At 37.3% G+C, this 27,985-nt stretch overlaps 3 protein-coding genes across 5 annotated transcripts in view; 2 read left to right on the forward strand and 1 right to left on the reverse strand.

Annotated features, from left to right (window-relative positions):
- Positions 1-28: 28 nt before the first annotated feature.
- LOC107222720 lies at positions 29-6,166 on the forward strand. Of its 2 annotated transcripts, none has more exons than XM_015662206.2 (6): positions 29-708; positions 1,318-1,552; positions 1,639-1,790; positions 1,851-2,165; positions 2,329-2,520; positions 2,596-6,166. In XM_015662206.2, exons 1-6 carry the CDS (start codon positions 651-653, stop codon positions 4,176-4,178), a joined length of 2,535 nt encoding a protein of 844 aa, XP_015517692.1. In that variant the 5' UTR covers positions 29-650; the 3' UTR covers positions 4,179-6,166. The 2 variants fall into 2 exon arrangements, with proteins under 2 accessions (XP_015517692.1, XP_046594242.1); XM_046738286.1 differs by having other exon boundaries at positions 1,854-2,165.
- A 4,582-nt stretch (positions 6,167-10,748) lies between these two features.
- LOC107222710 (biotinidase) lies at positions 10,749-27,565 on the reverse strand. Of its 2 annotated transcripts, XM_046738287.1 has the most exons (9): positions 27,306-27,563; positions 24,026-24,152; positions 23,790-23,912; positions 16,171-16,308; positions 15,962-16,092; positions 15,382-15,593; positions 13,632-13,733; positions 13,381-13,534; positions 12,868-13,052 (listed from the first exon to the last, which is right to left on the reverse strand). In XM_046738287.1, the coding sequence occupies exons 2-9, from the start codon at positions 24,089-24,091 to the stop codon at positions 13,010-13,012; spliced, it is 969 nt and encodes a 322-aa protein (XP_046594243.1). In that variant the 5' UTR covers positions 24,092-24,152; positions 27,306-27,563; the 3' UTR covers positions 12,868-13,009. The 2 variants fall into 2 exon arrangements, with proteins under 2 accessions (XP_015517678.1, XP_046594243.1); XM_015662192.2 differs by having other exon boundaries at positions 10,749-13,534; positions 27,306-27,565.
- LOC107220644 (synaptotagmin-7) overlaps positions 18,332-27,985 on the forward strand; it is a 208,181-nt gene continuing 198,527 nt past the window's right edge. Inside the window, exon 1 of the mRNA XM_046738291.1 lies at positions 18,332-18,441. The gene's annotated coding sequence lies outside the window, so the exon portion shown is untranslated. The remainder of the gene's footprint in view (positions 18,442-27,985) is intronic.

Below are 27,985 nucleotides of genomic sequence, written 5' to 3' on the forward strand. Positions count from 1 at the left end.
GGTTGAGAAAGAGAGGGGAAAAAAAATAATAAACAAAGCAAACCTATACCACGTAGTAACGCATTTATACGTTTTAGCTGAAGAAAAAAACGTCTCAAAACCATCATAAGATATTGCAAATAATAAATGAGATTAGTTTAGAGACAAATAGAGTGCTGTTACGTGTTATCATGAGTATTGGGCGAAGAATAAATTTTTATGAAATAAAAACCCGAATCGAATCGGTAGAATTCAGAATTTGAAAACGAAATTCGAATAATACGCTGTTTCCCTCTCTAGCCGAGGAGCATTCTGGGAGTTCATTTACGATTAACTGCTGCTGCCGTCGCGGGCAGCAAACGAACGTAAAACCTAACCTCAAATCGATGTACTCAAATATAGCGGTTAGAGTTACATTTTAGTGTCGTGTCGGAGTTGATTTTTATTTGAAAGAGACTTGTTTGACGAATTTTTGTATTTAAAAGTTGATTCATTTTGTGAAAATCTACAAGTCAGTTCCGCTCTGCATCGTTGAAACGTTCATTCAACACTTCAAAACATTCGACAAGCCTTTCGATAAACATTGTCCCGACAATTGTGCATTGTTTCTTCAACAAAAATGAACTCACTGCCCTTGTAATTGCGCAATGCTGATGTTATGATGCACCAGAATGCAGTATATCACTGCATTCGTACTGATCCTTTTGTGGACGGTGAAAAAGCTACAATGTGAGTAAAATTACATTTCAAATTAACGCGAAATAAGTCCCCGACGTTTTAAAGTTAACAACATAAAGACTTATCCCATGATAATAATATTCTAGCTTTTGACACATGTTTCATTTTACTAAATTCTTTTATCTCCTAACGATGCAGTTTATCTAACATCACTGCAATAACAAAATTCGAAAACACTTCTAGTCGTTTGCTCATGATTTGCAATGATTCATTAGCTTGCATCAACTGGGATTATTTTTCTGTAAACAACACTTGTTAGACTTACGATCCCCATGCCCCGATTTGGGTCATGAACAGTGCTAATACGCTTGAGATAATTTTTAATAACGGATCAGATGGCACACGCTGTCTCGCCTTTCTCAAATTTTATTTATTTATTTTTTTTGGGAACATTGGATTTTCACATTTATTTTACTAAAGTATTTTTTTTTAAACTATGCTTTATCAATAAATCTCATGGAGTGTGGAAAATGACTGGTGCTTGGAATCTTTATTTTGGAACATTCTCAACCTTGCCAAAGTTTTGATCCGATTTTAAACTTGCAAAATTCGTAAAAAATATATTATGTAAGAAGATATGTATTTTTGTTCTATCATTAGGTTCAGACCGGATGAACAATACAGCGGGACACATAGTGAAGCTGGTTGTATCGCCGAAACCAATCGAAGGTGTGGGAATCAGGCCGATTATTCTTAAGAAAGAATCTCAATCTTTGAATTTGACGTGTCAAATTGTTTATCAAAAAACGGAGAGAAATGACATTCCATTACCGTATGAAGATCCACTGCCAACTTACATCGTTGACTGGAAAGCTTTGAATTCCAATGATAATCGGTTAGGGAATTTTGCTGATAATGTTTATTAGTTAACAATTCTCTTTCGCGATTCTCTCATCTTTACACAATTCACACTGCAATTAGGTTCAAACGTGGTCAGAATGAGAACAGCGCTTGGCTCTGGTTTGAGAAGCTCGCGGAAGCAGATGCTGGAGATTACAGCTGCCATGCCATTTCGTTGAACGCGTCTAGACAGCCTAAGGTGTCTGCCGAGATTCATTTGTCTGTCAAAAACCGTAAGTGTGGCTTTGGTTTCGGACAAATGTAGAAAATTTATTACCCTGATATTTTTCCAGAAGTTGGAACATGCGGATCAAACTGGTTCAGATGCTACTCATCCCGTTGCATCAACCGGCGATATCTGTGCGATGGCATGGCCGACTGCGGGGATGGAGAGGACGAAACAGCCGTCGCTGGCTGTGGGCCGGATCCATGTGCCGGAAAGATACCTTGCGGGGAACGTTGTTTACCTCGTGCTTGGTGCTGCGATCTTGGTAACTGTAATGCAAGCTTGCCAATTGTTCGTCCCGACCCACCTGGAATTATTTCTACCGACCAGCAGCGGTTCAATGATATGGGATTTCTGCAAACTACTATCTACACTGTCATTGGTGAGATCAACTTCTTTCTCTACTTTGTGCTGTTCTGAGTGTAATTTTATAGTACCTCTTTTGGTATAAAATTTCACGTTAAAAGTGATTTCAGTCTTTATTAACGTTTGTCATCTGATGTCAAATGATTGTTACTTGTAATGAATTGATATTTACATTTCAGGTTGCGCAATGGCATTCATGTTCATCGTTACAATACTAGTTATAATGATATGTAGAGTTCATATGAAACGTGCCATGAATTCGAGATGTCCGCAACAAGTGAGAAATCCAGGGTCGCGACCACGCCATAGCGTCCCTTTGTATGATCTTGATGTGTACTTAAATAGAACTGCGGATATTAACAATCAAGGAGGTAAGCAAGATTCAACTCCGGAAAGTATCTATTTATTACCTAATACATCCTACCAAATGCTATACGTTTTTCTAGGGGTCACAGTAACTTATAACATCAATAATGGAGTTCAATTTGTTGGAAGGCCTGTAGAGCCACCACCATATTCTGAAATTGCACCCGTTCCCCCGAGGGAAGGCCCTCCACCCCCATATGTGTCCCGCGAAAATCTGCTTGACTCTCCGATCGTGTCAAACTTGAATTCCAATGAAGTCCAGCAAGCGAACAGTCATAGTTTAACTACGGAATTTATTAGCAACGAAGGTACGGGATCTCGGATTGCTTGTAATTATCAGAACAATCTTAACTCGGCAAGTGTTAATTGTTTTTCGAGTGGTCAGATACCAGGGCCCCAAACTACACCGGGTTTCAATCGTTTCAACATGAGTTTAATATGTGATAATACGTCGAACACGACATTAAATACTTCTACTAGTACAGCTCTTAATACTAGCAGCAATTCGGACTCTAGTAGTAATGATTCTGTCGGGAATTTTGCCATCTGCAGAAACATAACGTCACATTCGCAAAATTTCGAGCCAGAGTATACAGAAACAGATTCACTCTTGACAGAAAATCGTCGCGATGTTCAGACCCAGTGTGCAGATCGTATTGTCCGAAGTTCTGATTACCCTTGTACAGTTTTGAACGGCCAAATAACTAATGGAATTCAAGATACGGTTGGAGTTTTAAAGAACACCACAAGTGCAGAGGTTCCTGCATTGTTATCCGATAATCACAGTGGTCAAACTCCTAAAGAAACACTGAACGATGTCAGTAATAACTTTGATTCGAAAATGAGTACAAATTTTCCTGTCAACAAACGGTATGAATCACAAATATTGAAAAACTTGGAAGCAGAATCTTCTTTCTTAGACTCGGAATTCAAAATCTCATGTTCTGGTGAAACTAGGATAAATAAGAATGATAATTCGGTTCAGAAGTCAATTCCAGTTGGGATAAATTCGTTGAGCAATCAAGACATGGATTCTACCTTGCAGAGACTTAGCTCCAAAACAGTTTTGGACCTGAGCTTACTAGGTGAGTCGTCGAAAAATAATTTGTCAAGAAATAATAGCGAAACTGCGAGATCCTTGCCATTTCATTTAAATTTCAACAACCCGGTGCGCGGTTATGTAGAATCTGACAGAGATTTAGGCGGGTATAACTCGAGTCTAGTAATTGCAAATGGAGATCCAATCAAAACACACCGTATATTAGAAATGAATAATCTTTCGTCTACAAATGACTCTGTGAAATCCTCCTCCAGAATGAGTACAATTAGGAAAGATTTAAGCGATCGTGTATCAAACGTGTCTTTGAGTCGTGAAAACCTCGCTACATGCACAGAGGACTCACCGACTAATGATGATGAAAGTATGGAACGTTTTCCTGGATATTTGAATATAAAAGACGACCAAATGCTGAGGGTGCCTTTAGTAGCTACTGAAGATAGCTTGGTGAATTACAATAATTTCACTGCCAGTCTGACCACGAGTGATATACTGGAAGATGGCAAACAGACTATTCAATCTGAAGGCAGTATGCCGATAAGAGAAACTGAACCGTTGGTAATGCCTTTGCGTGAGTCGTTTATTGGCGTTCGAAAAGAAGAATGAAAATATTTTTAATAACAACTATACGAAAACGATTTTACACGGCCTCGATGAGGTGAAATTTTAGTGCACAGCACATTTGAATTCAAGAAAGTGTTCTTATATCGATGACGCGACAGTGACCCGTGTTTTTTTGGTTTGTCGAATACATTTCTACTGTTGATCGTAAAAATAAGATGGCAGCAGCTAATCAAAGTTGATGTAGAAAACAGACTCATATACAAGCTTAAACGCAGGCGGTTTTTCATTTACTAGAAGACTAAGGTGATAATCTATTACACTTGGCAGCATAGAATACATATTGCACTTGCAATCAGTAAAGCTCTTATACCTCGGCTCACTGTTGCAAGAGTATTAGTGCAGTAGTGACGGCAGTTAACTTAGCTTTAAGGAGAAACAAAAAATTAACTCAATTAAAAAACGAAGTCAGTCTTCCCAATTCAAGTTTCGCCAATCCTAAACTATTATCAATTATTCGTTTCTTTAATTTTTTTTCCCCGCCCACATTTTATGCGAATATTTTTACGAAGTATGAAGAGTATTTACGAAGTATTATAGGACAGGATCATTTCATACGAAATTGTGCAATCGATTCACGCTCATATCTCCGAAGTGGCTAATGTTTTTCTAATCCTCCTATCGTAATAAGTAACGTGCACGACAAATATTGAATATGCCTATAAAAAATTTGTCGGAGATTGGAATTTTCAACGGTTTTATCTACAATAAGGTCGAGTTAACTGCAAAAATTCTCATTCTATATGAAATTTTGGACATTGGAATCGGGTTCTTCAGGCAATTTCACATAAGAAATGTTACTTACAATTATTCTTACGCTCACGGAAAGAGTAGACACATTTTTTTACGACTTATACGTCGTAATTGTCGCTGAAACCGTTGAAAATTCATACAGCATGAAATGGCTGCACCATTTGATGTAGAATGACCGAATATATCCTTGATTATTCAACTTCATTAATAATAGGTAATGAATTTTATTTAATTTCTCATATTTAACAATTTTGCTCTCGAATTTTCGAATAAATATAGTAATTATATAATCGTAACTTACAATTAGTTATACGGATTGAAATTCACTCAACTATCAAGGATATAGAAAAAAAAGTTACGATATCTTGCAATAATCATTGTAATGCCTCTATTAAAGCTGATAGATTTTAAATCTAATATTAGATAGTGTCAATCTATATTTAAACTAGACATACGTATTGAGAATCAATTGACTTAATAATAATGGTTAAAGTACAGTAGACAATAAGGGATTAACGCATGCATTATGCAGAATGCCAATTGTAGATATATTCAAAAGCTGTGTGTGAATATTTTATGCATTGTGTTCAAGAAAAGACGAGAAAATATTTTTGATTGCATCGACATCGGCGGTTATTCATATCAATGTTATAAAAGAAGACATGTAATAAAACTAAAAAACAAAAAGAATGTAAGGAAATCGGATATGAAAGGAATCGTCTATAATGCGTTACATATCGAGTGAATGATGTTGGAATATAACATCTTACTGCATTGTGATTATTTACATAGGTATACATGTATGTATGTACAAAGATATAGTTGTACATTTTTTTAGGATCCTGCTTAGAGTTGTTTTTGCGTTCCGTTTTTATTGCGCACACGTTTTCAGAGGCTCAACTACAGTATACTACATGAATACGTGCGTTTCGAATTGATGCACATCGATAATATACGTAAATTTACGGGTCGGAAAACCCCCCCCCCCCGAATATCCTAAAAAATGTTATACGTCAGTGAAAACTGCAAGAATCAGATCTCCTGTTAAATTATAAAATTGTTGAATCGATTGACCCTTGGGTTACCATGCCTACTGTAAACTTAAGAATTGAATATTCTAATAGTATCTATACACAATTTTTCCCGCCATTTCTCATAATAATATTGTTTACTATTATACCATGATGTTGAAAATATATTGCCATTTTCAATTACTGTTATATTCCTATTTACATATTTACTTCACAGTAGTTATACCTATAACTACTCTTCACCTACTCAGCAACTTCCTCATTTTTCCAGATCCGACACCAGCCTGGACGGCATTGTGTAAAAGTGTACTAATCCCATGTAGACTCCAAATGCCACCGCCTAACTCCACCTCATTCCCAGTTGTAAATGAGCGCATTGCAATGTAACGTACGTACATATCACAAACACAACTTGTGCAAATGTACTTATCACGAGTAGATATACTTATCGTTGTCAAAAATGTCTCCCGAGGAGAGATGAAAAAGTTTCGTCTGATTCAATAGTGTATCTGTTTTTAAATCCGTCATGGTTGCGCCGATATAATTTTTTTTTATATATATATATAATAAGATAATTTTTTTTTATGAACAGAAATAAAAATGTTCATCATTATTTGCACAATGATGTAAAAGGAGAAGTTCCAAAAGAGAAGGTCATTCGCATTCGCTGTCGGTGGATATGAACAAGTAAGTTTCAACAAAAAGAACAAAGATATATCGTTCTCGTTATGTACGTGCTTCCAAAGCATTCATATGACAATTTAATTGGTCGTATTTTGCAGTGAATACTACGCGTGTGATCTGTACAAATCAAAAACGGAGAAATTGAAAATGGTGGTTTGAAAAGTGCCAGGCAGGCATGAATTTTGCACATGCTCATCGATAATATCGATTGAACCGACACGTTCATCTCGATCAAAGTTTCTTCTCCAGAGTCCAAAAGTCACAACGTTTTCTGACAGTGTCTCCAGAGATGTGATCGCCTGAACATGTCGCCTTGCCATGTGCTGATCAAACGCCCAACTCTCGAGTGGGAACAAGTCCATTACCACAGTATTTGGTATCATTGTGGTATTGTTGTTGTCAACGCAAGTCGACTTGACCTGAACGAAGTTGAATATCCCCGACGAATTCCGAATGGCCCCACATGATTCGATCGTCTATCATTGGCGCACTGATGGATCGCGCAAATCATGATGCCTACTCTCACTGTTTTCCCCGCGGACGAATGCCGTCGAAAGCCATCAATCGATACATCGTCGGTGGATTCAGGTTCGTAAGATTCACTTTGAATTCACATTCAATTCCTTCGTGGCGCAACGTTTGCTCGATATAACCATTCTCTGCAATTATTTTCATCGTAGAATTCTCCAATGTTTCGTACAACATGATTAAACGTTGCGATTCCTGTTTACGACGGAACCCGTTGCGGATTTTGTATCTTTTGTCACTCTGTAGAGTCGCATTTGCCACTGTATTTTGCATCTTCTTCGGTACGTCCGCTATTACCATTTCCTCGTGATCATCGAATGCCATTATGGCACCAGCGATGTCTTGACGTCCTGAAATATCGGTGTCAAATCGATTAGTGGAGCGGTTGCACACATAAATGTGTAAATACATTTTATAACTTAATTTCAACAATGTTTTGATTTTTCGCGGCTACGTAGCTTAAAATCTGGACGACATAAGACAAAAGTTCGTTCACAAACATTTTAGGTTCTCTTGTGAACTTCTCGAGAGTATTTTTTTCGGAATTTTCATAACCCGTTTCAGTGTAGTTTTGATACGAAATGCGCGCAGATTATTCGCAACTGAATAGTGCCCTGACCGAATGGGCTACTTCTTCAATGCGAAAGGTTGCCTGAAAACTTAATAGCAGGAGGTGCGGTAGTTCAGAAGTTATATCAATCAATATTCACACAGTGGCGAAAATTCGGTTCAAACTTCGCGGCGCGGCAAGGTATTTGCTTACCCTGCGCGTAACACTACTGCGCACTCGAGCGCGATCTTCAATTGTTGCGTGTGTTGTTTATAACCTCAGTTGACGACGTTTTCTCGAGGTGTATTCTTTAGTCTATCATTTATTACGATTCCTGCCACGACATGTGAGTTCCGTACTGCCGCGGACAATATTTTTGAAGCGTATTCATCCAAGGTAAGAATTCAACGATGTGTCGCGTATCGTAATACCGACTGTATAACTTTCATCACTCATACCGCCACATTACGAGTATAGTACGTATGGGTGAAAAATTTTACAGTTCCACGTAAATTGTTACTTGTAACTTTTGAACTACTTTTCCGCCCACTACGAAACTTGCAGACAGACAATCTTTGGCATTGCAAAAGACATGGTGTGTGAAAAATTCAGCAAATTCTATTAGGGCACTATTTTGTTATAGAAGATTTTCGAAGATTTTTCGTCAAAACTATACTTTAACGGGGCACGAAAAATCGCACAAAATTATTTTTATTTCGTACAAAGGTCTTTGCATCTATGCGAAAATTTTGAAGTGGTCAGGGTACAAATCTGTTTTTTTCGTTCGATTTGACGTTCGATCTTCCAAAGATACGATTTGTAAAATCCAGCTTGATTCTCATGGAAAACAGACTTGAAAAAGTTCACCGGTTTAATTTTGTTTAAAGTACGATATATATATTATATATAATATAAGGTTATGTTCACGATCGCGTTAATCAGAGAAAGAAATGTTTAGTTAAAATCAGAAAATAAAAATACTTTTGTTACGCTATCTATATTAATGCGCTATCTATAGATAGAGATTTGAGTTTAAACTAATTAATTATATGGGAGATGTGCAAGAGTCAGTCAAAAGTTTTTTGGATTAGCCACTGGAGTCGGGCGCTACAATCGGGCAGAAACGAAACGCGCTGGGTTACAGATTTTTCAGTCGAGCTCTAGACATAGTGACGATCAGAAGTGCTCGAGACAGATAAGTAGATTTCGGTTTCGAAGCAACAGCGACACGAGGGGGGAGTCCGTCAATTTTGAAGTTGAATATGAGTATACGCGGATGCATATCAGAGGCGCCTGGATCTTTGCGGCGTGGACACCGGGTGTTCATGTGGCCGCGTAGGGATCCCGGCATCTGATTATAAGTAAGTAAAGGAATATCGGTATTCCCGTCTCAATTTATTTTGGGCTAGAATAAACTGGAAGGAAAATGTAAAATTGTCACGATTCAATATTTTCAGCCCTGAAATAAGAAATTTTACCGACTCAAAGCTTTCATATACAAGGTGGCGAGGCTGAATGTTACGCATATTATTACTTTCAAGTGTAATCTCAAAATTCCAAGGATATTCAGTCAACTTTTCCTTGAGACGTGGTCAAAGTAGTAAAAGAATGGCGAAAATGTGCAAAAATCGCAATTTTCGAAGTTGCACCGCCGCTCACAAAAATCTGAAATAATTCACAGGGGTACTATACACCTAAAGCAATGAAATGAAGATAAAAAAGTTTTGTTACATGGACTCGATTTCGAAGTATAACGATGTTTAACTCGAATTAATTTTTTTCGGTACCTTGGGAGTGGTCCTTCGCGACTACATTAATTCACGTAAAGGGTCTTTTGGTAATGGATATTCATAATTTTTTTCATAAGGATCCGTCACTCGAGTCTTGAGATAAAAAATGAAATGCATTTAATGGCATGCTTTTATGTATTTTCTGGTCACTTCCCTAGTTATGGTTCGATTGAAAAAGTGACCTAAGTGGCGCTCCGAACCAGTAACTATTACTTTAACTGGTCGGTTACAGCTAACCGAATTATACAAAGACCCCAAAAACTAGAGGGTGGAAAGGAACGCATTTATTAAGCAAGTTTTCCGGATATAACAAAATGACAATAACAAGTGATCATTCCACTTTGCCAACTTCTCTCGCTGTGGTTACGAACATAATTGATGTACATTGTTCCGAACGCGGTCAATATAAAACTTTCATCGTGCTTACCAGGGCAACAACGACCATAGCTGTTTTCAGTAGAAAAGTTTCCAAAGATTGTCCGCCTTTAAGGGTTATTAATTAATATTTTCTAGAATTTTGGGAAATGATTTCGATAATTTGTATTTTTCGGGAAATATTCTTGTGCTATTTGGAGTCGTTTTGACTTGTGAATTAAAATACTCGAAACACATATTCGATATACGCTTAAAAATTCAAACGAAACTCCGCCAATAGATCTATTTTTTCTTTATTCATACAGTATAAAGTTCCCAGCAAAAGTACAAATATAAAATATTCTTAAACTCATTTGAAAATTTATTTACAATGAATGAATCTTAGTAGCTAATCATACACATGAATAAATGAAAATCACTGATTCCAAAAACTGAATAAAAACATAATTACAAATACATGATTTCGGCGTCCTTAAGAGGATGCCAAATATAGTCAGTCTTCGCGTACTTAGTAAAACGTTAATGTTTTTCATTATCATCAAAGCTTACACAGGACTGATGTGAAAATACCGCAGTCACCGCAATTCTACATGCAATTCCGAACAAAAATACGCAAAAGCTTTTGTGGTCTATATGAAAAGAAGACTAGGAAATATATTCCTGTAATAACTGTTAATTCAACTACAAGAATATATTTTCTTGTCATTATTGTTGTGTAAATCAAAATTTCTTTGCGCCTACTGCAACATTCTCACATCGCGATCGGTAAGGTGTGATGAATTTTAGTTTATTGATTATAAGTCAAATATAAAAGAAAGGGAAATAAATAGACAATTACGAGAAATAGTTGTTGACGATCAAAGAGAAAATTAGGCATTTATTTGGGTCATTTTGGTTTAAAAAGTCAACTATAATTTAATAGTACAGAATACCCAATTTATAGTCCCTGCACGTCGCAACCCAACAAACTTGGTTTGTTTTCACACAACTCTCTCCTTCTAAAATCGTAGGCCTACTAATTTGCCGATCTGCTGATCCGCTGATACGTCCGAACTTCGGTTCTTACTTTCGTCTATCAAAATATATACATCGTCACAAAACGTTGACTGATTCATCCTGTTAACAGGCTCGATTCGTTCATATTTTTATATCTACTTATGCTAGATAATATTAAAGGGCTTTTTTCATGGTTTATCGTTTCTGAAATAGTAATAGTAGCACTCATACGTTCAACCACTCAGACACACCATTGAACAAATACAATTTAATCACGTAAACTCACACTCGAACGGTCCATCGTTGAAGCATTAGGTGTTGAATGTACGTGTCCAGAAGTAAGACTTGTTAAAGGTCGTTTTATCTGTATACTGTACGGTAATTATTTGTGTGCGTGTGTAAGCATGTTTGCTTGTGTGTGTAACGTGTGTGTCAAGTTATACGCATTGTTGATGCCGAACGAGAGAAAAGTGGATTAGCGAAAGTAACAGCGAACGACGCGGAAAAGGTATGAGTTCGAAAGGAAAGAGAGTACGTACGTGTGACCGGATGCGAATATTCCGAGCAGTTGTGTAATTATTCTGTTGTAGTATAATGAACTATTTATTCATTACAAACTACGGTCCTTTATAATATAATTGGTTTTAAATATCTCATAATATACTTTTGATGCATGTTACCGGCACCTACAACGTCTATTTTCTGTTTAAATCTACCTCTTCTTCTCCCGTTAATTATTTAGAATTTAAGCCTTCTTATCACACTTATCATTTGAATAATTCCAGCTGTGATAATAAGTATAAGATATTTCAAGTAAAAAAAACGACACTTTTCAACGATAAACGGTATTAACAAAGATTGTTTATCCATACCATGACGCTGATGGGAATACACGATTTAAGTTTACAATTTTTACTATATACATACACCTATTGTCAATAATTTATGTACAGAATGGGTGAATGAATGACTGCAGGGATGAATGCATATTTGACATGCTGTTAGCTATTAGTATAAACGAGATAATAAAAATAAGAAAGAAAAATGATCATAATTTTCAGATCAGACAGATAAAAATAGTACTACAAATTAATTTCAATAAATGCTAGGCAACGCAAGAATAATCTGCGCTATGATGGATAAAAATAATTTAGAGACACACCCATCTGGTCTACCGTGATGGTATTCGAATCCCAACCAACAACTAACTTTTTTAAAAACTCGCAGAATAAGTTCTTAACAAAATTCCCAGGCTATGACTCGAAGCGAACAGTGACATTAGAATTATATCGTAAAACGGCGGGTACAGAATGTCGCCCCGGGGATTGTCAACCTGTTACCAAAGCAAGGGCAGTTTTTCAGCTGTTTACCTTTCGTAACACCCACATGTAGCGCGTCTATACATACGGTCTACTATCGCGCGTGACGTCGAGGGCGAATAATTCAAACTGTCGCATAGACGGGAAAAAAAACAAGGAAACAAGTGATTTATTGAAGTGGCCAAAACGCTCTGGTATAGCAATTTTCTCATCGCTACTCGTTTCCAAGTCCAAGCAATAATGTCACTTTTTTCAATTTTTTCATCCTAAAGACTGCGAGCAAACTGTATCAAAGCTCAGAAAACTCGTATACCAGTCTGTTTTGGTAACGCCATCCTCACCGGACCACGTTTGTTATCACTTAGCGCTAAAAGTAGTGAGATGGAATGAAAATAATCCACGGATAACGCGGACCCAGTCAAACTCAGAGATTCTAGAGTGAGAAGTTGGGATAGTTAAATTTAATCGGTGATTCTCGACAATATTTGTCTTCGGTACTTGATCGCAACATAGACCAGTGCAAAAAGGACAACGGGAAATATGGTACACAATATGATATACGGATATATGGGTGATGTTAAATCACGTTCAAGATCGGGGACTAGCGGTGAACAGTTGTCAGGATTATCATTCGTATTAGCTGGGAGCGTCACGTAATTATCGGCCGTGTCGTTGGACTTTTCAGTACATCCAAGAAAGAATTTCCTCACAATTCCAAAAACCACCAATCCCTGCGCTTCCGAGCTCAGAACCATCGTCTGTATCATCTTCCCCGTGGAATTCGTTGAATTCATTGTAGACGGGATCTCATAATACCCGTGCTGCAAGGTATTCTGAAAAACCAGTTCGTGCTTTGTTTGGTTGTAGGTAGTCTTTATTTTTATGCTACTGAAAGTGACTCGGGACGTTCCGACCAGGCCGCATTTATCGAGCGAATTACTGCCACACCTAACGATTGCACAAACACTGGTGGCGAACGAAGAGCACTTTTCGCCAAGGACGTCATCCTTTCCAGTGTAGGCAAAGAATTGGAATGATTCTGTTTTTCTTGCCGATAAATTGGCGGTAACTTCGAACTCGCATTTGATGCCATCAGCCTCCCATGTCCATTGACTAGTATCATTATCGATTTTATTTGTGAACGGTGTAATGTTTGCATACTTCAGTTTGATGTCCTTGTTACGAACGACACAATCATTTCCTATCGGTTCGGTGACACTTTGACTTATTTCATCGATCGAGACCCTCCCCTTTCTGGGCACAATATCGACAATGGCAGAGTTGAGCCTAGCAGCTTTAGGGTCGTAGCCTGCACCTGCAATACCGTTTGAAATACCGATTAATTTTCATCCAGCGAAAATCTTTACCGCAGTAACTTTACCGCCGATATCCGCCATTCGAAGTACACTCACTCATAAATATACCGCCTACGACATATTCACGGCCTGGGTAGTATGGGGCAGATATCACGGTTACATCCTTAGTCTTGGACCACGTCAGCTGCATCTGATAACCTTAAAGTTCAACCAAAATGACAATTATTTGAGGAGTCGAGATATCTGATGAAAATCACTTATCCGATATTTGCCTCAATTTGGAAAGTCGAAAAATGGAGAAATCAATTATAGAAACGATTCCACCTGTCACTTCCAAACAGTTTACTAGTATATTGTGTACCAAGGGCGTAAAACGGGATTTTTTAAAGGGAGAACTGCAACCACACGAGGTTCAAAAACCTGCTTCGCCCTTGGTGCACACCATATTTTTTGTAACGCATGTACGGATCATTCTCATTTTTTTGGGATATTAAGCGGGGCTGATGTGATCGTTTCCTGATACGGCAACCACGTACTTATTAGATTATGTGAAAGAATTTCGCTTATTAGAAAGAAAAAGAGTGGGAAGATATTTGTTAATTAGTTTTGTTAGGAAAATAAACATATTTTGTCACAATTATTGATAATTTTCTTAAAGATATTGAAAAATGTTGAAAAATTTTTTGCCGCATAAGCGGGCAAAAAAGAAATTTAAAAAAAGGCCAGCTGCTCGGTGTAGCGGTCGTTTTAATTATTTTTTTGCCTGCCAGTTTAAAAACTGTTACTTTAGTCTCGCGTAATGCGTCAAAATAACGCGAAAATCGTGCACGTATTACGACAAAATATTTCATCCGTAACCATTCAGCTGCTCTAAATATCAGTGTAAGGTGTGACTGTGATCGAGAACGCGCGAAATTTTTCAGTCACTGGCTTGGACCGTATTATTTACTATTTTGTGAAACTTTACGCATATCGTAAAACTCTATTTGTAAAATTCATGAAACGAAGTCAGCGAAGCTTGACGGTCAAACTTTCTTACACAGCCTTGATTCCAGTGGGATAAAACTCCCACAGACTTGTAACCTGGTATTTTCTTATCCATTTGCTTGCGAATTATAAACTCATACATACGTAGATAAGCATATAATACGTAGCAATTGCAACACAAGCTACATATGTATAAAGCATCAGGCATCTTTGCCAGGTTAAAGTTTTCAGTTTTCGTGGAATGAAGTTTGACAATTTCAAATCGACGCGTATACGGACCAGACTGGAGTAACAAAGCTTTTACACTACCCTCGGAACTATAGAACGTCTATTTTTACACCTTTAACAATGAAGTTTTTTCTAATTGTCTTCATTATTTTTCAATTACCATAAAAATGACGAAATAGAAAATTCATAAAATGAGATAAAAAATTGCAGCTGACTGAATAGATCCAAAAATCGGATACCCCAAGTTATTGTATAATGTATGAATTAATATGAGAGAAATATAAGATGCATGTCAGACAGTCGAACTTCAAATTATTAGATCGAATAAAAATTTTTTGTTTTTATGTTTTCGAAATAATAAAAACTGTGGTCATTACGGTCATTCGTAATGCTCAGGGTGACCGTATCGTACAAATACTTCATGACCATTTCAGACGAATTTCATACTATTTCGTTACTATTGCGCAATCATTTGGAACCATCCGATACGTGTTCCATAATATTGCATGTCATTTCAAAAGTATTTCATACCATTTTATACCCTTTTATACCATTTCGTAGACGACTGTCTGAACTATGTTATAAGTGGATACCCCCTCTAGTTTCATAACGTAATTAAACGGTAACTCACTTGTCGAAAACGGCAGTACGGTCACCCATGCTAAAGGATATACGAACTGTCTTACGTTCTTTTCTATTAATGTCCGAGCTGGTTCTTCGTAGAGAATATCGGCGCCAATCAGCACGCCAAACGTTCCGAACGGGGTACTAAAAGCCGTGGCATTTAGTTCTTTCGGTCGATTGAATTCGCCGAATTCGTTGTAACGATAATATTTCCGGTACCTACGGAAAAGTAATATAATCCTCGAAATCTCAAGGATTTCATTAAAGCTGGGAATGTCGGATAAGCGCGGAATTTTTGCCACAATTGCCAGAGAATGTCTTTGGAGTAGTAACGTAGAAAATAAAACTAAACTCTGGTATTAAAATCGTTTGTTAATCAAACATTGAAATTATCTAATACACTTGCAGGGCTGTGTTTGCAAACAAAGGCTCATTCGCTAACTTGGCTATCACTTTCGTGCAGTTTATTGGGTACGATTAAACTCTATGAATGAGTATAGTGTGAAAGTAACCATAACTATTAGGACAATGTTATAGCTATCATCGGGAGGATTTACATATTACTAAACGGGAAGTAATTTTTTCACCTTGCGACTATTCTCCCTTCCGAACTGAATACCACGTTAGAGGAGTATAGACAGTTGTCTTTCTTTTCAACCAGGTTGATCACTACGTAAAGTTTACGCCTTTCTGCCGCACACGAAATTTTATGAAGAACCTGAAACCGTTGGAATCTTTAATATTTTAATATTGAAAAGGCGCGCAGATTGGGAAAAAGTGTTATTTGATGACTCACCTCATGAATACCGGATTCATTACATGGCAGGGAATTTTTCTCAGGATCCGGGACTTCGATAGACCAATTGCTCAAAGCTGATCTATTCGGTAAATGTATCGAAGTCAGCCCCAATTCAGGAAATACTATGATTTTTGCCTGCAAAGAAAACAACTTTAAATAAATTTCCGTTTTAAGATTTGTGATCTCAAAATCATATGATGTATAGGTAGAACGATAAAGTTCGCAAGCGTTCGTCCCGTAATTTGTCTCGTTTATTCAGTAAATTGTGTCTCTTTCGTCTAGAAAGTTTATCTCGTTTGTTCGGAAAGTTATTAAAATTTGTGGATTAGATTTTCATGACTTCGATCGACGTTTTTATTAGTTTCATTATTTCTATTGTTTTTAGTGCACTTATAATTTTGGTTATCAGCATTATCAACATCATCATCATTATTATTGTTATCGTTGTTGTTGTCGTTTATACCTCGCTATATCCAGTTACAGCTTGACTAATCGTAAGTTACATTTTACGAATAACAAAAACTGGTTTGATAACGGTTTAAATTTTATATTATAGCATTGTAAACAGATATATTTCCGGTGTTGAGTAACTATCAAGTGGGGGGGATACTTTCAATTAATTTTATCAACAACTTTTATTAACTCCGTCGTTAAAATTATTGCAACATAAAAAAACGTTGTGTACATCATTTATTGTTTTAACGAGTGCAAAAACAGTCACGGATTTGGAATTTCGTGTAATAAATACATCCATCAAACTTTCTACATCTAAACTATCGGCTTCGGTTGAATAAATATTTAACAGAGCCACGTGACTAAGCCGGTTTTGCGACATTTTTACGGATGTCAAGTTCCCTAAATCCTGTACACGCATGCACGTAGATAATTTTGGGTACCAAGTGGTAAATTTACCAAGCGGGTGTTCTTTCTCTTTCGACTTAGCCATCTGGATAAATTCATGATGCTCGTGACGAAAAATTTGCCGTAGACCAATGAAGTTATTGATAAAATTACTAACCACTATGTTTCCTAACCTGTGAGCACTGTAACCGTTAGTTTTTATGTTTAAATTAAATCATTTAATTAAATGATACGATTTAAAATTTTTTTTTTTTGATATCTTAATAACACGCGGACAATAAAGTTTTTCACTTTCACTTGGAACAGTCGTGTTAAACTACGAGAAGGGACGTCAATTGTACAATTGAGGAGCTGAAGAAGAATTTTAATCTAACTTTTTTCGAAAAAAAAAAAAAAAATGTAATATAAAATGTTACATGATGCAAATTGAAGTGCAAATTTATTTACTACTTTCAACTGAACTGCATTTGGTATCAAAATGTGTGCAGATTTGGGAGTCCCGATTCCGAAGTTGCCGTGCCTATTTTTTTCTATAATTGTGATCGCCTATGCTACAGACCAGAGTGTTTTAGACCGTGGCTGTTCACTAGATTCAGAATTCTGGACCAACAGTTTCAGACATGGGCGTATGCCGATGTTGTATCAGATCGACGATTCTCCAAAACTGTACCCTAATTTAAAATCCGATTGATTGGGTCTCGTTAATCAAATAAGCAATCAAGCAAGCAAAAAAATCTCATTTAACAATATTTAATTTTTGCTGCACGAATGTTTGAATGAAAGAAAATCTAATACAAATTATAAAGTAAAATATAAGGAAGAATAATACAAATGAAAAGTATAAAATCAAACTGAATCCACGCTTTATGGCAATATACCTATTTCTCTTAGCCTTCGTGATCGGAATCAAATAAAATTTTCATACGGAACGCAATAGTATTGCAATTTACCGTATTGCCTCGGTTTCGACAGAGTGAATTTTTCCAAGCAACAAAGTTGTTTCAACACAATACCTCGAATTCGTTAAATAAGATACTCTTTTACGAAGTGAATCTATCGACGTGACAATTTCCAAGTTTTGATATTCTGCTATAATTTATGGTGGTTACCTGCCACTTTGGCCAGGTACCTGAGCTATGAAGTACGCGTTTAGTCAGCTGTGCGCTTTACATCAGATCTGCTACCGAGCTGCCGAACGTCACCTGATTTCGTTCGGTTAAGTTCGTTGTCGGTAGAAGTAAGGCGTATCTCCCTCTCGAATCGTCGTCAGTCTGTCCAGTGTCGTTAGTGTGGGAAGATCGGAAGATCCGTGAGCGTAAACCTGGCGGCTGTTGGTGTGTGCCCGACACCGGGTGACCGGTCTGTATGTACGGTAGAATCAGCTGTTCGTTACAATACACGTGGAAGGTAATTTTACAAATTCGCTGATATTTTCAATTTATCCAAAAATTTACTTCATAAATACATCCACTCAAAGAATAGTGAAATTACAAATCCATGGGTAAATATTTTTCTGTGATCTGGGTGGATGTTGCACTATTCATTTCGTAAGTTTACCCTCGAAATTTTATATAGTGTAGTATTTACAAGATAAGATTCTTTTTTTCACAAATAAACTTTACGTCTATTTTATAAGGTACGACGAAAATAGCACGATTTCTTTTATTCTTGTGTCAAAATATATATACAACACTAGCCGTCCTTAAGTTTAAGATTCATTCGTTCATCCATTCCATCATTCATTCATTCCGTGTGTCAATTCTTTAAAAGGGTGTATATTGTTGAAATTGTAAATAATAGTCTTCTCATCGATGCACTTGACTCTTGGATTTCACTTTAGTGATTTTGATTCTTCCTTTTAAACAGTCTCTCTTTAATTTTGATCTTGTTTTTGGAGTTTTTACTTTTTGGGTTTGAAATGTCTGTCTTGATGGTAACTTTGCTTTTTATAACACGTTAGTCGCTCTTTCGTAGCTGATGTTCTATTACCGAGACTGGAACCTCCGTACCTTGTTCCTCCAAGAGAGTCATTGGCCAAAAGACCGGCTTCTTATGAACGTAGTTGAAACTCGTGAAGAAACACACCGCGTGTCCCAATTCCATGGGTCAAACTCTCATCAGCTCCTAGTTGTGACCATTTAGCGGGCTTACTCGAATCGTTAGAGTAGTTATCGCTAATTAAGAGGAAGTTCCTGTCGATTTTGACAAAAAATGAATATATCTTCGACACGATGCTAATACGTAGCAGATTGTTCCTTTCGGACTAGATGATTTATAAGTAGGTATTAGGATCTAACGAAGTTACGAAAATCATCGAAATGTAGAAAAAATTACTTTCGTGCGTACGTGTCACTTATTTTAACTATTTTCCAAACCGATTCAGGTCATGATAGCCCCGTTCTATATTCAATGCCGATACGCAAAAATAATTGAGTTTTACGCAAAAATCTCAACGCAAAAGAAGAACCTATGATTTGTGGTACTTGACGGACGATGTTATACAATTGAACACACGCATAGGGCTACGAATTTACTTTTGGTATTTATTGGAATTCGGGCAATTTTTTTATTTCTGTTTTAATGGAAAATGTGGCAGAGTGTTGTTGTACAGAATTACGCATAGAACGGGGCTGTTAAGCCCTTTTCCGCGTTTGAGATACGTGTACTTCGATATTTGGATATATATGTATGTAATATACGTCAACGTCGAAATCGACCAGGGCATCCTCTTAACGGAAGACCAAGAAATTGATATCGTTCGGTTGATATTGCTTCAACATGTTGAGTTACGTCAAAAAGAACATCGCATAAAATCTCGAGCCTTGCGACGGAAATAATCTACTACCTTACAATAAGCTTTTCATAATATTATATGGTAGAGGGGATGGGTTGCCAGAGAATGAAGACATAAAACTATAGTAATTCCTCTAATGGGTTTGTTGAACCGGTTTATTATGACACGTTAAAGTTTGATTCCAATTTCGGCATTGCATTACGTATAATTTTCGTTACAAATCCCAGTACACTGTTGACTCTCATGAAATATAAATTAATAATAAGAGAAATACCTTGAATACTGCACTTGCATCAGCGCTCACTGACTTATACTCTAGTTTTCGTACATCCCTTTTCGAGCATCGATGTGGTGTCCAGAAGTAGTAGTTAAATGTCCCTCGTCAATTCGTTGGATTCATATCAACTGGAACTTAAAGGGTAGTCCGCGAAATTGTTCTGCACGACGTCCAACGGCGCGTCGCAATGCGTTACATTTGTAAAAACAGAATCATCACCGTTAGATTACCAATGTCACTGCCACGACTTAAAACTACCGTACTGCAGATTTCTCAGCGTTTCGTAAAGTTTTTTCACCGACGATTTGTACCGCCTTCGCTACAAAATTCCACTCCGATTCTGCAGCTTTGCAGAAGCAGGTTGTCAGATTGCGGTCCGAAAAAAATTCGATAAGAGTTACTAATGTGCAGATGATAAATGTAGAATGCGGTTCCGAATTCGAAGTGTCAATTGAACGTTTATACGCATAAATTATGCGTGGGTAGAAAAGTAGCTGTACCTATGCGATCGAAATACCTGGCGTATATACTACCTGGATGTAATGTATCTACGACTCGTACTGTACATATGTGCATACATATAAAGTCGAGAACTTGTAGTGGCGGTTGATCGAATTACCGTTTGCCATGCTGCAGTCGAACTCCTCCCTTCCTCTCTCTCTCTCTCTCCCTCTCCCTCTCCCTCTCCCTCTCCCTCTCCCTCTCCCTCTCTCTCTCTCTCTCTCTCTATCTCTTTCTATCTATCTAAGCCTCTCAGAGCTGAGACAGATAATCGCGTTAGACGTTTCAACACAAACCATCAGAGACGCTTGGAGGTATCTGGGTGTCTTCAACGCCGCGAACGCCTTGTCCGTGAAGAAGAATTTCTGTGAGTCAGTATGTAAGAGGAATTGCACAGTGAATGAAGGTGGAGGTGCGGTCTGAGATTTCGTTTGACTTTGGCAAACCGTTCAAATTTCACCCTCATTTTACAATCTGCAATCGACTTTCTACGCAATCACAAGACCTTCAGGCTGATATATTAAGTAAAAGCTAATTTATCAAGGCTCGAATTAATTATTAGCCGGACTCAAGGGAGGAATATAGATATGGGGAAGGATCGCTGAGGTATAAATCGATCTCAGAATTTTCACCAATAGTTGCCGCTGAGGTAAACTGATACTTCGATTTTTCCCACTTCTCAAAGGGGACTGTAGAAGGCAAGGAATTGCCACCGATAACGCGCGTCAAAACCGGCCAATGTATTCGACGTAATCTCAAATGCAGGCCACAACCGTACCGGAATTTTGTATATTAGATACTTCCGCGTCATTTAACCTTGCGGAAAAATTTCCATCGCTGCAAAGCAACCTCTGGTTATACCTCAAAATCTTTATTGATCACTGACCGAGTGATGGAGGGAATGTTGAAATCTCTATAACCGAGAAATACGCTATGTTGCAAATCTAGTGGAAAGAACAAATGTTGCCTGTCCGTGACTCTTGCGGGTATGTGAAAGATATTAGAGGCCGTTCGATCGAGTGATTCGTCATCGATGTGAGGAGAACGGAAAATTGAATTTACATTTTTTTCACCTGATTGCAACCAGCAGGGATTTATCCACGTAGAATGATGAAAAGAAAAAATGATTAATCGAAAATTTAGTTTTAGAATTCGACGATTTTCAAAATACCCCGTAGAACGGAGCACCTGTATAAACGACCGCATTTTTATAAACAATCATGTATTCTGAGCGGGAATTAAAATATCTGGCGCCATCGGTATATATTTCCAATTTCGTATTGATCGTTTACTTTGTTCAACTTTGTTGTACGATTGTGTATGTTTCATAGTAAAAATTCTCTTAAAATATAACTTCAACGAGTGCGAGAAACTGCCAGTCAAACGATTTCGAAACATTCGTCAATATCGGATAACGACACGCGATGGTAAACGGGCCTATGAATGTACAATATGTACAACACGTCTTGCGAAGTTTGAAGACAAATATCTACACTCTGCATTATTTATACACGTCTGATGCACGGCGTATGTACAGTAAAATATGTTGTACATACATACTTATAATTTGTGCACGAGGTTGATAGCCAGAAAATAGAACGTCTGTCGCGTGTTCTTCAAGTACTAACAATAATTAATTATTAGTGCACTTGTAACTCGTCAAAAGAATCATATCGCAAAGTATTTCGATATGAAAATAAGAATGTCGGCGAGATTTCGCATTAATGATTAAATTAACAGCACACAACAGACTTTGCCTCATTATTCGTCCGGAACGGTACTTTCCGTGTTATCTGCAAAGCTTGTGTAAGTTACAGCCGTTACCTTATATCTACGAAACAGCTTTATGATTATGCTAGTTGATACAGCGCCGGAAGTAGAGGTTTGACCTCAGTTCTACAGGAACACTCCAACAAAAGCACAGTGTATTGTGAGTAAATTGAAAATAAAGACAAATTTATTGTCGTTGCTGCATCAAGTCATTTTGATGAACAACATTTGTTGTAGACAACGAGCGATAAAAATGATAATTTTTAAACTTGTCGTTAATTCCGTGTCAATCAGAGTGAAATAAATATTCCTTTACTCTATACTACTCGACAGTTACCAAGCCGAGTGAATCGAGGTGTTTTATACAACGCAAGCATGTTTTACGCGTTTTTCCATGCGTGTTTTCCGTTCGCAAAGTACCCGTTTCTATGACGGCTGAGTGAGTCTACGAATGCGCATGCGCGGAGTACTGAACAGATGACTTTTAAGTTCTGGGAGCTGAGAGTGGTCTTTTCAGTACTGCGCACATGCGCCGTCGCGAACAAATCTGGCAATGTGAGATCCTATCCTCAATTCCGAGCTTCGTGAAAAAACGCCCAACATACTCTTGTCATGTAAAGAATTGTGCGAAACAAGGAAGCTACGGTCTATTTTCAATATTCGTCTTTGACTGGCACAAGGATACTCGCCTTTGGCTAGTGTCCTCGTAGTGTCACGTGAACGATTAAAGTGTTTACATACGCGGAAGACCATTTAATTCTTTCCCAAAACATCGAATCGATTTTAAACTTTTTGTGATACGATCGTTTTGATATTAGGACGTAAACTCTGGTCGGCTAAGGCTGATAAATTATCATATTAATTAATAATCCAATCATTTTCAAAATATGATATCGAAGCCTGTTACGCGGCTTTATACATACATGAAAAATCTGTACGATATTTGTTCAGCTCTAGCTCTCCAATGGGCACTTTTCAATAAATAGCATGATCATTTTACGAGAAATTCTCAATCTATTCAAAGTTCTGCAAAAGAATGAGTAGTCTCGTTAAATCTCTCAAATGGAATCCGTGACACCACGTTCAAGGCACCTTAAGTGATGCATTGACGTCGGCAATATGTAGAGTACAGAACTAACTACGACACAGTTTGTGTATAAACTGTAGAAGGGTAGTTAGGTAAAAACATTCTTGTCGATTTTACATATAGAAATCGTACGTCGTGTCATGCTATTTTTTGGAAATGATCGAGTGTAATGAAGAAATCATTCTTGATCTTATGCATCCGTTTACAAGTTTAATGAAAACCGTAACTTATGTATAACTTGAATATGTCGGTCAAGAAGAGTCATATCGTCATGATCAATTATCGATCTTTGTCGCCAGTTTTTTGTCTCTAGACACACAACTTACATATTCTTTGGAGACAATTTCTATCTGCTTCTCAAATTCTTTAGCATTTAGTCTCATAGTTTCCAAAGGATCGTCCGGGATGTATTCGGGTTCGTATTCGAAAGTAGCGGCTTTGTACGAATCCTGAACAACGAGAAAACTGATTTAGTTACATTATGCGTTTTCGTAAAATAGTAGCCGTGGATATTTGAATGTATTTGAGGAAAATAAGTTAATGTATGGAATGATATTCGTACCTGAGCTGACTGCATCTGGGCGATTAGCAGTATCAAAAGTAGAGGACGTATCAAAAACTCCATCATGACGACTTTGCCCCGTTGTATGGCGACAAACTGATTTCGTCTCAAAAAAGCTGGCCAACTTCTGCAATAATTGGTAATCATCATTAAAGTGAATGAAACGAGTTAATTTAGTTTATGTGTCAGTGTTCGTTGTTATTTTTTCAGTTGGTCTTTTGAGCGCTAAAGTGCTATAACATTTGATTGGAAGACAATAACCCTCAACGATAAAGTTCATATCAAGTTTGTTTCACTAAAAAAAAAACATAAACAATCGAAAATATTCAAAGAGAGATGCATGGATACACTGAGTAGTCTCAACCTGGTAATACAATCATCACAAGGAATAATATGAAGGGGTAAGAAATTTATTTCATATCGCGCATTACTCCAATAGACAACAATAGGTAACATTAACAGTGTTATTATGCATGTACAAGGTTTTAAATGTCCAGAGATTAATATGGGGATGAGTAATTGATCACAAGTGAGTAATTGCATAGCTGTAATTTTACTCTGCCGAAATCATTGTAACATGTTCTAGTTATTGTCAACGATACGTTATGAATAAAAGCAGTATTATTTGTAAAACCGCAAAAACCAATGTACAGTAACAGCAGATAAACGTTCTAATGTTCATTCGAATAAGGCAATGCAGTCCGAAACTAAAAATATTGTGAAATAGCACGAACCCCCAATTTTTTATAGAATTGTGCGGATAAAACTGAACTGCATTTTTCTGTTTCCAAAAAAATTTAACACGTTTGGTTGCTAACTCTGGCTGCTGACTTCAGCGTCATTTCGTGTAGAATCCAAATCGTATTTTGTTTCGGACCGAAAAAAAAGTTAGCCGGAAGGGAAAGGCATTAATGAACATTACTGTACCTCAATAGATTTTGGAGATTTGAAAAATTATTTTGAAACAAATTTGAAATCTCATCTATACATATATAGCGCGTGCGAAAATAAGTTCCAAACCAAGTTCACTGGCTCCCGGACTGCATACTGAGTCACGACATTGTCTCTCCTTTCACGATAATTGACTCATAGACTTACGCCCATCAAAGTAGTCGAGTTAGCTTTTCTTGTTCAATAATATTAGCAACTCGTATGCGCAGTTAAAACTTCTTATAAATCTTCTGAAATCAAATATTTTTCCGTCTTTTTCTTCTTCTTTTTTTGTAACTTTTTTGCGCTTACCAAGTTTGAAAGCGGATTTCATCGCAAACAAAAGACCCGAGATCTGCTGTGTCGTCAGTAAATCGAATAGCCGATGTTAAAGTAGCATTTCCGTTAATGAGATTCTTACAAGTCTCGAGCAAAAGATATTAGTTACAGTACAACTTTCCAAAATTTATTACTTAAAATTTCACAACAGCTTAGGCGTGGGTAAGAACAACTTTTGGTAATTTTAATTTTAATTTTAGCAAACTTTAATAATTTTTCATACTTTATGACCGCAGTATCCGATATGAAACGCTGTAAATAATCGATATGACTCATTGAATGTAACTACCAGTACCATTCTAGCGAACTCTGCTTGTCGGGGAATGAGACAAAATAAGTCGATAGTCGCGTACACATATATACCGTTTGTCAATGATTCCGTTTAACTTCCAACCCCGCGTGATAAGCAAGCAATAGCCTCAATTTGTAAATGTTGAGAAATTTAGCAACCCCACGGTCTTATATGCAAGCCTTGCAGCTTCGCCAAATTTTGTCGATGGAGGTGTTTCAACTTTTGAGGCACCGTTGTTGTTAACTTACGTTACAGAGAGTCAACAATTTGTTTCTATCTCTGTTCCATAGTCTACATTTACGACTTATCCAATCGCAGCGATCCTAGTGTTCACAAGACGAAAAAAACAGTGTCCAAAAAGTTGAAGAAATGACGCAAACCATTTACGTAGCTAGCCAATTTTTCCTCCAGCGTGATAATTCTTGGAATTCCCACATCATGTGGCTTTGTGAGTGCGGTAAGCGTTCCGGGCAAGTACACCGGGAAATGTATAAATATATACGTAAAAAGACAGACATACTGTATACGGCATAACAGCTCGGGCGTATCCCGAGAATAATTAATTAAACGCATTAAGGAGATGCCATGGGATCGATTTCGACATGACGTATTTACTTCCAAGTATCGAATTCCACGTATCTCAAACGTGAAAACGGCTTTAACAGCATCATTCTATACACAATTCTGAACAAAAACACTCCAGAACATTTTCATTTGACGCAGAAATAAAGAAATGGCATGCAGTCTACGAATTTATTATATCGATTTTGTAGAATCTGTCCCATTTCTTAATTTTGCGTCAGATGAAAATCTATTGGAGTGTTTAGTTTATCATTGTGTACAGAATGAGGCTGTCGCGTCTTTTTCCGCGTTTGAGATACATGGACTTCGATATTCAGAGATATAATATACGTCACGCCGAGATCGAGCAAGGCACGCCCTCAAGGAGGTTCGATACTAAAACGAAAAAAGTTACACGAACTTTATTCTTTTTTTTTTTTTTTTAATTAATAGTATTCGATGAAAAAATAATTATGTGAACTTTTGTAAAAAAAGTTACACGCACAGGATGAGCGTTGATATAGATTGATTCGATTTCCTAAAATTCCTGCATCAAAGAAAAGTAGACATTCACCGATGCGTTCCTTAAATAAACGATTCTAAATAAAGTAAAACATGTATCCTCTTAATGCGACGCAACTCAAGGCAACACCGCAACCATCGACACCACATGTAGATTATTCAAATATAGATATACAAGAGCGGAATGTTGCCGCATCTTGCGTATAATTTTTATACATGTTCAAATCAATTATTTTCACAGAAATTAATAAAGAAATCACTTGTTTCACTGATTATTCGCAGAATAATCATTTATTCTCGACCTCTCAGAAACTTGTTGACTTTTCATCAAAAATATAAAATACATGTAACTCTGTATGTATATTATTTAATACGACTTGTAACCGGTTAGAAAAAATTTCTAGGAGAAATTTGTACATCGTTTTAAAAAATTTAAAATACGCACGAAACAAACCTCAAGTCCAAGGTCATAACAGTTGACTACTCAGTCGTTGAACTCGAAAGGAGCATGCGCACAACGCCTTTCTTCGGGTCATTTTTTAGTCTACTGCGTCTCACAACACTGAATCGGTTATTCTAACTTTCTTTTCCATAGTTGGTGCACCTGTCTTTATTCACTAATAGTTTAATGCTTACCAAATTGTATTCCAAGGCACCATCATTTCCTTCCCGCTGTATTTCTCGCAGTATCTTTTCTTCCCGGCGTAGCTTTTCGCCGATGAAACCTGGCGTTGCCGCTAGTGTCGGCTTACTGGAACTGCCAGATATTCTACGGCCGGTCGGTCGGCGAAGTGAGCATTTCTCGAGCGATGAGCAACTGCGCACGATTGCCGTTGGAACGGATGTGGACGGGAGTTCGAAATACATGCCGCGAATTGAGAAAGAGAACATAAGGCTTGAACGATTTGTCGAAATATGTTGTAGCGAATGGGCGTAATGGTTTTAATTCGATATATAATTCCAGATTGCAGCTAGTATGTTGCTCGTCTATCCATTGCTGTCTAATAAACTTCAATTCGTCGCTCCAATCGCCGTCTGAAACACCGAAATAACTGTGGAATTATTTATACGTTAAAAATTAATTTCACTCCACGCGTATGTTTTGATGTCTCGTGAAAAGGCCGAATCAATGCCTGCTCGTTTCAGCAGTATCCTGCAGGGGCCTGTTGGGACCCTCTTACACGGTCCCCGCCTTTTCTATTTATAGACTTCTTGGGGAATTTCACAGAGCACAGGCGTACGATTAGTCAGTGACGATGAGTAAAATGTCGAGCCTTCAGGGAATCAGAGATATTTATAGTATGTTGGAGATTCAT

Source organism: Neodiprion lecontei, chromosome 4, assembly GCF_021901455.1.
Source record: "Neodiprion lecontei isolate iyNeoLeco1 chromosome 4, iyNeoLeco1.1, whole genome shotgun sequence".
Classification (NCBI taxonomy): domain Eukaryota; kingdom Metazoa; phylum Arthropoda; class Insecta; order Hymenoptera; family Diprionidae; genus Neodiprion; species Neodiprion lecontei.

Coding starts and splice junctions, on each gene's coding strand:
- LOC107222720 (XM_015662206.2), top strand. CDS start 651: ATGCAGTATATCACTGCATTCGTACTGATCCTTTTGTGGACGGTGAAA. Junction 709..1,317: donor GACGGTGAAAAAGCTACAAT/GTGAGTAAAATT, acceptor TTCTATCATTAG/GTTCAGACCGGATGAACAAT. Junction 2,166..2,328: donor TACTATCTACACTGTCATTG/GTGAGATCAACT, acceptor TTTACATTTCAG/GTTGCGCAATGGCATTCATG.
- LOC107222710 (XM_015662192.2), bottom strand. CDS start 24,091: ATGATGGAGTTTTTGATACGTCCTCTACTTTTGATACTGCTAATCGCC. Junction 15,594..15,961: donor GAAGGGAGAATAGTCGCAAG/GTGAAAAAATTA, acceptor ACTTTTCCGTAG/GTACCGGAAATATTATCGTT. Junction 13,734..15,381: donor CGTACTGCCGTTTTCGACAA/GTGAGTTACCGT, acceptor TTGAACTTTAAG/GTTATCAGATGCAGCTGACG.